The sequence below is a fragment of the Mustela nivalis genome (assembly GCF_964662115.1).
Source record: "Mustela nivalis genome assembly, chromosome: 8".
Taxonomy (NCBI): domain Eukaryota; kingdom Metazoa; phylum Chordata; class Mammalia; order Carnivora; family Mustelidae; genus Mustela; species Mustela nivalis.
The window spans coordinates 137,912,499-137,923,812 of NC_139027.1; the positions used below are offsets into that span (position 1 = coordinate 137,912,499).

The 11,314-nt window shown below is 50.6% G+C and overlaps 1 protein-coding gene across 1 annotated transcript; it reads left to right on the forward strand.

The window, feature by feature from the left end:
- The first annotated feature begins 55 nt into the window (after positions 1-55).
- FAM210B (family with sequence similarity 210 member B) lies at positions 56-9,652 on the forward strand. Its single transcript, XM_082742949.1, has 3 exons — positions 56-367; positions 6,766-6,941; positions 7,352-9,652. Exons 1-3 carry the CDS (start codon positions 182-184, stop codon positions 7,566-7,568), a joined length of 579 nt encoding a protein of 192 aa, XP_082599075.1. The 5' UTR covers positions 56-181; the 3' UTR covers positions 7,569-9,652.
- Positions 9,653-11,314: the final 1,662 nt, after the last annotated feature.

An 11,314-nucleotide genomic window follows, 5' to 3' on the forward strand; every position in this document is an offset into this window, starting at 1 on the left:
CGGCCCCGCCCACCCCGCGTGCCGTTCCGGAGGGGCGGGGCCGGTGGGCAGGGCCAGAGAGGGATCGCGCGGCTCCGGCCCCGCCCACGGCGCTCCGGGCTCCGGCTCCGGCGGGCCCCGCCCACCGGCGCTCGTTTCCCCTCGGGTTCGCTGCGCCCGCGGCAGCGCTTCGCCGCGCGCCATGGCCGGGCTGCTGGCGCTCCTGGGCCCCGCGGGCAGGGTGGGCGCCCGGGTTCGGCCTCGCGCTTCCTGGCTCCTGGGAGCCGCAGCCCCCTGCGCGCCGCGCCCCCTGTTGCTGCCGCTGCTCCGGCCCGGGCCCGATGCCCCGCTGCTGCGCGCGGTCGGCGGGGACAGCCGCGGCCGCCAGGTAAGCCTCCCCACCCCCATCCCGGCCCCCGGGCGCCCGGATCCCGCTCCATCTCCGCCAAAATAGAGCTTTAGTCGTCCAGCTCTCCGAGACCTAGACACCCCCACCCACTCCAGGGCTCCCGAGGCCCCAATCCCTACAAGCCAAGAAAACGATCTCCCAGTTGACAGCTGGAGAAACTGAGGCTCAGGGAGGTCTGGTTATCTGCCCAAGGTCACACAGTCTCTGGCAGAGCCCCAGGTTCCCAAAGCGTGGGCCGGCACCGTGGCAGTAGCCGAGAGAATTATACCTGGGGCCTGGACTTGCTCTCAGCGTGCTCACATGCTGTTAGAGTTGTTTCCCCTTCGAGCAGCGCCGGATCCTCCAACACACGGGGCCGAGGAGACCGGCTCCGGGGTGCTGCTGTCTTGAACACCCCCATCACTTGCTGCTACTCCCTCGTTATCTAAGCAAAAGAGCAGGCCTCCCTGCAGGGCTTCAGGCGAGACTCGGGCAAGAAACACAGTGTTCTGTCCTGTTTCATCGTGGTTACCTTCTTTATATGATACGTGAAACTGGTTTCCCTTCAGAAGGTAATCCGGACTTTCTTTAAAAAAAAAAAGATGTTTTTAAGTTTGTTTGCTTTTTTTTCTCTTGAAGTTTGTCTCCTTAAAGAAAAACAGTAAGTGGCGCAGTCTGGAGACACAGGACTGACGAGTTGGAACACGCAGAACCTGGCCTCCTGCAGTCCCTTTCTTTGCTTAAGGATGGGATCCCTGCGCCTGCACTCACTAGCCTGTGACCTCACCCCGCCTACGCTGCAGGCTCTGAGCCTGTTTGCTGACCTTTCAAAGGGCTACAGATAGCGGCTTCCCAACAAGAGTTGGGGGACGATTCCATGAGCTGAAGCAGGCCTGAGCACAGTGCCGGTGGAGCTTCCTGAATGAATGTGGCAGGGGGATTTGACTCACACCCTTAACATGCCTCCTGCCATCTGCTCCCCCTTCCAACGGCAGCAGATCTTGTCTCTAAACCCTGAGCCCTCCACACACATCTGGCTGCCTCCTGGCCATTCTTTATGGATCAGCCCCTCTGTCTCTTCCTCCAGAAAGCCTTTCCTGACCACCAGAGAGGCCCTGGGAGCCTCCACTGGCCTCCCTCAGCCCCCTGGGTGTGGATTCTCTCTGCAGTCTTCATCTGGAATGGTCTCCTAACTTGATTGTCTGTCCCACGAGCCACATCAGTTTTGCCCCCAGCACAGGCCCTGGCACTGGCAGGGGTGTGTGTGTGTGTGTGTGTGTGTGTGTGCGCGCGCGCTTGAACATGCGTATGTGCGGGCATGATATGTGCATATAGTAGTAACGAGTGTGGTCTCAGGCTCCCCATATTCCTGTCTATTCAATCGTTCTGTGGCCTTGATCAGATTCCCCCACTTCTCTGTTTCTCAGTGTCCTCGTCTGTAAAATGGGATGTTAATAATTCACATTTCTTAGAGCATGAGTGTGAAACCTGCCATCGGGGACATTCTAAATTAATGTTAGCTATTGATGTTACTGTGGCAATAAATGTATAAATCACGGGGCCCCACGAGCTGTGCTTGTTTCTCCTGCTATCTGGTAGATGGGAAGGATCCAAGTGGGGTCAGAACCTAACAGGATGTTAGGGCAAAAGATGCTCATTACTCAAAGTGTCATCTTCTTGAGAAAATACATCGCCCTTGGGGCCTGGGAGCAGGTGCAGGGATCTCCCCTGTCAGCTGCTCCCGGCTACCCACAGGCACCTTGTTTTTGGCCATTGGGAGGAGGGAGTGCAGCTAGGGTCTCCAAACATGCCAGGATTTTAATCAAGTACCTGAGGGACCTTCCCACGTCTGCCTTCAGTGGGGTCCCCACTCTAATCGGGAGGAAGGAGGTAAAGCCACAGGAGAATCCTGCCCCTTTCACCTAACCTGATTCGTGTCATGTCACCTCGCAGAGCAGCCCAGCCCGCCTACACTTACACTACGGGAGGGAAATCTTGGGCAAACGATTGGCTCTCGTTGAGCCCCAGTGTCTTTTGTCAGTTCTTGCTCATGTGCTGCCTTTTCAGGGATCCCCTCCTTGATGACCTTAAACTGGCCGCATCCCTCCCGACAGTCCGGCCAGTCTCCTCCCCTCCGTTGTGTTTCTCCATTGCACTTGTCCTATCTAGCAGCCCTGATACTTTCCTTTTCTGTTTATTGTTGCTACCCTCCCCCACTAGCCTTAAGTCCCTTGAGGGTAGAGTTCTTTTTCATTCACTGTTCTCTCCCCTCAATTAGAGCAGCACCCCTCATAGAGCAATTATCCCTGACTGAGAAGCACAGCATAGTTGTTAAGAGCAAAAGCCTTGGACCCGGTAGGCTTCCATCCCACCCCTGACAGGTAATTCCTGTGTGACCCTCTGGAAGTTACTCAACCTCTCTGGGCTTCCAGGCTCCTCTTCTGTTCAGGGAGGATGATATAGTGCCTATCTCACAAGGTTGTTGTGAGGATTATCTGAATTAATATTTTCAAAGTACTCAGAAGAGTGCTTGGTACAAAATAAATACAATGTAGTGTTGTGTTTAGTATTATTATAATTATAATTATTATTATTATTATTACTGAAAGAATGAAATCAGGTGGTACTCCAACCAATGTGAGCAACTCGTGAGAAACATATTTGCTTTATTCTTCGAACGTTCTGTTCTTCGAACGTTCCTGCCCCTTCTGATAGAGCCTTTTATACCTTAATAATAATTTGGCTTGGGGTTGGGGGTGGCAATCGCACAGGCACACACAAGGATTTGTAAAGGCACTTTGGCTGAGTTCAGACACCAGGGGCATGTGTCATGTTACAGGCACCCAGGGCAGTGCCTGATGACATAGCACAGGGACTTAGGGGGAATATTTCACAAAGACGTGAATGTCTGAAAAGTTTCCATTCCTCGCAAGCCACCCCCTCAGAAATTCCCTTAGTTTCTTCAGCCTCCTCCAGGCTTAGGAAGAAAACGGACTGGTTCACAGTGCTTGAAGATACTTCCTTTTACCACGATAAAAGGAAAAAAATTGTCCCAAGATTTTTTTTTTTCAAGATTTTATTTATTTGACAGATGGAGATCACAAGTAGGCAGAGAGGCAGGCAGGGAGAGAGGGGGAAGCAGGCTCCCTGCTGAGCAGAGAGCCCCATGCGGGGCTCCATCCCAGGACTCTGGGATCATGACCTGAGCCCAAGGCAGAGGCTTTAACCCACTGAGCCACCCAGGCGCCCCTGTCCCAAGATTCTAACTCTAGGTTCACAAAGAACCCGCTACCAGGAAGTGGTCCATTGTGTCTGAATATTTCACCCCTCCCATTGTTTTGCAGCAGATGCGGGTCATTCTGTGGCTGGAAGTCTGGCTGCCTCTTTATTTTTCTTTTGTGGCCAAAAGGCCTTTTGCCAAAATAGAAGTTGTAAAGAAAAGAGCCCTCAACAGAGACAGCTCCACTGGGCTCTGGTGAATGGACAGATGGAGCATAATTAAGTTTGGTCGGGCCAAGTGTCAAGGGTGGGAAGTGAAAGGGGCTTTCTCCCTCCTCAGCCTCAGAACGCCCGTGTGGCACTTGGACTGGGGACTGGAGATTATTGTCCTATCAGGGCCCGACGTCTGGCAGCTCTCCCATCGGCACGGCTCGCTCGGCAGCCAAAGGCGGGTGGGGCTGTGTTTATCAGAAAGAACCTGAGCTCTGAGCTGCCATTCTGGCGGGTGGGAGGAAGAGGCAGGCGAAAGCTTTGAAGAAAAGGGGAAGTCACACGTGCTGGCCGACCTTCAGGAGACTGACTGGTTTTCCTTCTCCCCGCCAAAGCCTTGAAGTCCTGGACAAGTGTTTCAGAACTTTCAGAGTGTCCAGCTCTTACAGGACATGAAGCCCTGGGGCCGGCCAGCTCGCCACTCTCCCCCACCCCCGAACCTCATTCTCCCTCCTGTCAAAGTGGGAGCCACAGACGTGCCCACATCATGGGGCTTACCGTGAGGGTTTTTATGAAATGACACCTTTAAAGCGCTAAGCCCAGCACCTGGCTCAGTAGAGGGGGGACCTAACCTGAGGACACAGGTAGTTTCCCCGGAAACTTTCGAAGGAAGTTATGCGCTACTGCCTAGTAGAATGCACTCTCTAAGGGGCAGCTGCCTGGCTCCGTCGGTGGAGTCCGCGACTCGTGATCTCGAGGTTGTGAGTTCGAGCCCCACATTGGGTCAAGGCCCCCCTGGAGAACATGCTGAGCGGGGGAAAGCCTGGCAAGGTGAGGCAGGATTGGTAAGCAGGGGTTTACCTGGCAACCCTGGACACCTGATAACAAATCCCAGTGCCCAGTGCTCTCCCCAGAACACGAAAGCAGACGCTGGGCACCTGGACACAGATACAAGTGGACCAGCAGCACCTGAGCCCACTGGGAGCTCATGAGCAAAGCTCCCCCACCCCGGCCCACCCCACAGGCAGGGCAGGGGCTCCTGAAGCAGGACAGGGCTGGGAGGTCCCCTGCAGCCCTGGGGAGCCTTGTGAGGTCTGGAGGTGCTGCTCTGAGCCCTTATGTTGTTTCATTTTCATTTGGGGAGTCCTGAGCCTCCCTCCCAGGGACTCTGGGCGTCGTACTCCTCCCTCTTGCCTTTGAAATGCTGCTCGGGTGCAGCCTGCTCTAAAAATACAAAGAAAAAGCCATCATGCTGTGCGGCAGAACTGGAGCTCATTGACCCAGATACTTCCTCCCAGGAAGAGCTCGGAGACAGGTCATTAGGATTCTAGAGATCTTTTCAGAAAAAAAGGCACTCTCCATATTGAGGAGACTTTTTTAAAAGAAATCCAGAATTCTTGGGTTTTCTGTTTCTCCCAAACATTCCAGGCCATGTAGGTGCTTGTTAAGAGAAGCCAAGTCCAGTGGCTTGTTTCTGTGCCAATTCAGGCCAGTGCATTTATGGCCCAGGACTTGGCCCTCCCTGTATCTGCTCAGATCTCCAAGGAAAACCTTGATTCTGGTAGTAAATATACTGTAGCTTCTGCTCCATTCTTTTTTCTTTTCTTTTTTTTTTTGCACCCACTATCCTTGTTTTGTGGCGTCTAGGATGGGTGGCATGTGCTCAGGATGTGGACCCCGGTGACCTGGGTTCTAGTTTTGGTGACTTTGGGCCAATTCTTTGGCCTTTGATGCCTGTGTTCCTCTTCTGGAAAGTGGGAAAAAAAAAAAAAACAGTATCTACCTAGAGGGTGGTCATGAGGATGGAAGCCGGCAGCAGGTGGAGAGAAGCATCTAAGCCATGCCCGGCTGGGAGAGTACTCAGTAAAGCACCATCAGTGTCCCCGAATATGTGTGCCCCAAGGTTTTAGTTCCTGTTGATGCTCTAACAGCTTACCAGGAATCCAGTGGCTTCAAACAGCACACATTTATTGTCTTACAGGCCTGGAGGCCCGAAGTCCAGAACAGGTCTCAAGGGGCTAAAGGCATGGGCAGGGCTTGTTCCTTCTGGAATTTCTAAGAAAGAATCTATTTCACGACTTTTCCAGCATCTAGAGGCCACATGCACTCATGGGCCTGTGGCCCCTTCCTCAGATCTCCGACCCTGCTACTGTAGTCACATTGTCCCTGACCCCTGCCTCCCTCTTTTCACTGATTAAGGACCCTTGTGATGACATTGGTCCTACTCAGAAAATCCATGATGCCCTGCCCATCTCAAGATACTTAACTTAGGGGCGCCTGGGTGGCTCAGTGGGTTGAAGCCTCTGCCTTCGGCTCGGGTCATGATCTCTGGGTCCTAAGATCGAGCCCCGCATCGGGCTCTCTGCTCAGCAGAGAGCCTGCTTCCCCTCTCTCTCTGCCTGCCTCTCTGCCTACTTGTGATCTCTGTCAAATAAATAAATAAAATCTTTAAAAAAAAAGATACTTAACTTAGTCACATCTCCAAAATGCCTTTGCCATGTAAGGTAACACAGTCACAGGCTCTGGGGATTAGGACCCGGAGATCTTGGGGGCCATCATTCTGCCGATCATACCCAGTACCTAGCCTTTCAGCGTGCTCAGTGACGAAGTGGGCACCAGCTGACCGAGGAGGTAGGGAGTAACTGGTCCATCGCTGGGCAGGAGGGAGGGTGGAACACTGCGCGATATGAAAGCTCCTGACGGGGCACCTGGGTGGCTCAGTGGGTTAAAGCCACTGCCTTCGGCTCAGGTCATGATCTCAGGGTCCTGGGATCGAGTCCCGCATGGGGCTCTCTGCTCAGCAGGGAGCCTGCTTCCCTTCCTCTCTCTCTGCCTGCCTCTCTGCCTACTTGTGATCTCTGTCAAATAAATAAATAAAACCTTAAAAAAAAAAGAAAAAAGAAAGCTCCTGACGGCCGCCAACTGCCTTGCTGCTGCCCCAGAACTTCTCCCCTTCTGTTGGTGCGCAGGACCCCAGCAAGAGCACTGGGACGCCAGCCCCTCCTGTCAGCAGCTCGGAGGAGGAAAAGCAAAGCAAGTCACAGCAGCTGAGAAAGATTTTCCAAGAGTATGGTGCTGTCGGTGTGTCGCTGCACATCGGAATCTCTCTGATCTCCTTGGGGATATTTTACATGGTGGTTTCAAGGTAAGAGCTCTGGCAGGAACATCCCTTTGTTCTTTAGGGTCATGTAGGATTCTTTGCAAATGAGAACATTTTTCCTATGAATGTGTATTCGTGTAGCTGCTTCCAGCATGTTTTTTAAATACTTTAAATCTGGGCACCTGGGTGGCTCAGTGGGTTAAGCTTCTGCCTTCGACTTAGGTCATGATCTCGGGGTCCTGGGATCAAGCCCCGCGGGCCCTCTGCTCTGCGGGGAGCCTGCTTCCCCTTCTCTCTTTGCCTGCCTCTCTGCCTACTCGTGATCTCTCTCTCTCTGTGTCAAATAAATAAAGTCTGAAAAAAAAAATAAATACTTTAAATCTTAGAGCCACACCGATCGCCTAATTTAACCCCTTGTGATAATCCTTTTTGTTGTCGATGGTCTCCTTCCGCAGTGGTGTGGACATGTCTGCAATCCTGCTCAAACTCGGATTTAAAGAGTCACTAGTGCAGTCGAAGATGGCAGCAGGCACAAGCACCTTCGTCGTGGCCTACGCCATCCACAAGCTGTTTGCCCCCGTGCGAATCAGCATCACCTTAGTGTCCGTGCCCTTCATCGTCAGATATTTTCGCAAAGTGGGATTTTTTAAACCTCCAGCTGCAAAGCCTTGATGAACGCTTCAAACCTGTTTCTTTTAAATAGAAATTTTGGGTTAGTTTTAGGATAGAGCTTTTCGGGGGTGGGGGGTTGGTTAGGAGTAGGGTGGGGACAGGAAGCTAATTGCTCTGTTCTCATGAATAAGTTTTCCCTTTGGCAACAAAATTCAGGTTTTTTAATAATTCTAATTATTTTGCTTTACAAATGTTGTTAATGCTGTTCCTCAGAGGATTTGTACGCGTAATCTAAAATGTCAGTGAAACGTCACAAATTGAGTTGTCATCTCAAACAAAACTGTTTGCCTACAAATGGTCCTTCTGGAAGATCACTGTTGAGGTTCTAGTTTGCGAAAACCCTCAGGGGTTAATCTTCGCTCAAATTCTTAAAGGGCAACGATTCATTAAGCCGGTTTTTAAAATTCCCCTTCCTCCAATATCTGTTGCCAGGCTGCCTGCAGTTTCATACGCAGTAGGCTACAGAGCAGCTCCCGGTGTTCCCGTTAATGAAGCCGAATTTAAGACTTAACAATATGTAATCAGGATCTAAATAGCATCAATGCTTCGACGTTCATTACCCTTCTTTTAGGGAGGAAGAATAACCAAGTATCTCTGGTTGTTTCATTGATGCTAAAACACCTTCCAGTCTGGACATTCTCAAATTTCACTGAAGTAGGTCAGGGTCATTTGTCTCTGTTGGGGTGAAAAATGGAAATTCTGTTCAGTAGTAATGGCATCACGTGGCTCCTGACGGCCTAATCCACAGGTGAGCTTGGACACTGCACTCATGGAAAGCTAAGACAATCTTTGCTTAATGTCAGACATTCCAGAACTATCATCACCATGTTTACATTGTGTTGCTACTTACATTTTTTTGAGTTGAAATTGTTATGTAGAAAAAGATTTTATATCACTCTCTAAAAAGGAAACTGAGCGGCACTTGCTGTAAATGGGAGGCAGCTGGGAAATACTAGAACATAATACAAGCCAGGGAGGGAGGGGGCGGGCAGGTGTAATCACCTTCTGTTGAGCCAGTTTTACCTGATAAAGGAGGTTTGATCTGAGCTTCCCATCACCCCCCACACCCCCCCCACCCGCCTTGCTGTGAGGGACATTATTAGTTAAAAACAGAAATAAGCACACAGATTCAAATGGACATTTTTGTCCCTGGAATGCTTAGAAGCAGGCGGACTGGAGGGAATGCCTTTCTGTGGGATTCCTATAGTGCTCCCTTCAGGGCTGTATCCACCCACAGCACCGTCCACACTGGGACCCCCAATTCAACCAGTTCTGCCCTGCCACCCTGGTTGAGGGAGATCCACTTTGTAGGAGGAGGGTTAATTACAGAAAGGACAATCAGAAGACTAAAGGAACTATAAATTGACCGTTGTGGTTTTACCACCCGGCTGCTGACCGTTCCCTGATTAAGCCTTAGTAACCTATGTCCGTTACTTGAGTCAACTTTTACAAGAAGCTTTATGGAACAAATTCTCCACTTGCAAGATCGTTAAAAGTGGATTCTGAGCCCCCCCTCACCGCCACCCTTTTAAAGCAATTAGCCCATTGCCAAAAGGCTTTATCGATTTCAAGTTGGAACTGCCTTTCTGGGATCTAATTCCAAGGACAGTTGGCTTCATGCTCCTAACCACCTACCCGACAGACTCCCTACCACTCAGACCCCTAGTTTGCCTATGCAAAAAAAAAAAAAAAAAAAAGCTGACAGTGAGTCCTACAGGTTCAAGGGCTGAAATCTTAAACTTTGACTCCATGTTTGGAGGAATGGAAGTGGACTGACAAGAAAGCAATAAAACCAGTCACCAAACCAAACAGCCATGGCCTTTTCTTCAAAGCCCCACCTCCGCTCCACTCCTGTGGCCAGTGGCCCCAGCAGAACAAAGAACTTGGAGAAGATCAGGGAATATGTGACTTCACCAGCAAGATGTACAGAATGCTTGTATTTACACTGTTTTTATGGAACTAGGGAATAAAACACGATCTATTTTAAAAATGTAAGCCATCGTTCACCCCTGATTTTGTATTTGACCAAATGAGCCACTTAAATTCCCTGAAACAAATAAACATCTTTGTAGTGTAGTGAAGAACTTTGGATTCCTCGTCTGGTTAAGCCATAACTGTTGCTGACTAGGAAGCGGCTCTGTGACTGGTTTGTTAATGGTGCGCTACTACAATGAGCTACTTTCTTTGCTCGTATGGGATTCTGGGGAAATGACAGAAGTTTAGCTGGTGTCACTGGTAAAGTTGGTCATGTCATATTAACTATCACTTGGATGGATGGCGCATGAAAGACTACTTTGGGAATGTAAAAGTTGGTTAACTCAAGACTGGAAAGCTCCTTTATCCTGAGGGGGTAACCGGATGGACACTTGCAGCTTTACTCAGTTGTGTTCTGAAGCTTCTGTCAGGTGTCACCAAAGCTGACATGGAAGTAGTCATTTCTAATATCTAGTTCCTTGTGTTGAACAAAGGTCAGCCATGAAAGCATAGCTCTGTACTAGTTTTCAGGAACTTCAACATTTCCAAGGTCAAGTTCATCCCTCTTTGGTCAAGGAGATGATGGCAGCTAGAAACAGATATGTAGCTTTATGCATTAGGAGCACATAGTACATGAGATCGGAAAGGGATACACCAGCTCCTTCCATGGCACCTGCTCATTTCCAGGTCAACAATGAACCGATAGTGAACAGAATTACCCGTGCAGCCTAGATGTATTTGCGTCCTTATTTTTAAAGTTTATTAAAAAAAAAAAAAAAGTTTATATACGTGCCATAACTCCAAAGTAATAAATTTTAATAACTTGCCAGGTGTCCCTTGGGAGCCAGATAACAAGGGGAGCAAAGGAATCCTCTACCAGGGACACTGCAGGGGCAGCAGGCTTGATCCCCCATGGCTGGAAATGAGGGGTTCTATTAAGCAAACATTCCTTCAGAGAATTAAGACCCATGTTTGTAAAATCAGTTTGCAAAGAACTAGTTTACCCCACGTGTAAAGCTCTTTGCATCTTAATGAAAACATGGTCAGAAGCAGGTATGGACATAGAAGTTGAAGACTTCCTCTGTCCTGACCACCTGCAGCTCTAGTGAACCCTGAAAGTTCCCAGGCCAGGCCAGCTGTACCCACGTCTGCGAACTACTGTGGACGCAACTGATTCCCCAGGGTGAGGAACCACCCAAGATTCCAGCTCCATGCACTGGACTGCGCTCCGGCACTGGAGGTCCAGAGCCTACAACAAAACTCACACTTCTGGCACACAGGACAGTTTCCAGGACAGAGAGAGGGTGCTGGCTTCATGCTCCTAACCACCCCCACAGCCTGACTCCTGGTTCCCCCTCCACCACCCAGTCTCACAGCCCCGTGCCTGCCCCCTGTGCTGCCATGTTGCCTACTGCTCCCTCCCTGGGCTGCGGGGACCTCTTGCCTTCCCTGCTTCCACCCTTTCAATCCTCCCTGTCCCTCAAGTCTGGCTCAGATGCCACTCCCTCCGGCTGCCTCTCCTACCTGATTACCCATCATAATTACCCACGAATTCTGATGGGTAATCAGGTAGGCTACCCTACTCAGTCATGTCCCCAGTTGTCAGAGGGGATATGCTCACAGGCCGGCCCAGCTCCAGAACTGCAGCCCTGGCAGCTCCACGGAGGGGCCTTCCCACCCTCCCAGTGGGCCCATGCTCAGCCTGGCATTTTTCAAAGGGTAGAAGGAGCTGCAAAATGCATGATCATTTCAAAGTCAGACACAGGAGAACA

Coding starts and splice junctions, on each gene's coding strand:
- FAM210B (XM_082742949.1), top strand. CDS start 182: ATGGCCGGGCTGCTGGCGCTCCTGGGCCCCGCGGGCAGGGTGGGCGCC. Junction 368..6,765: donor GGGACAGCCGCGGCCGCCAG/GTAAGCCTCCCC, acceptor GTTGGTGCGCAG/GACCCCAGCAAGAGCACTGG. Junction 6,942..7,351: donor TTTTACATGGTGGTTTCAAG/GTAAGAGCTCTG, acceptor CTCCTTCCGCAG/TGGTGTGGACATGTCTGCAA.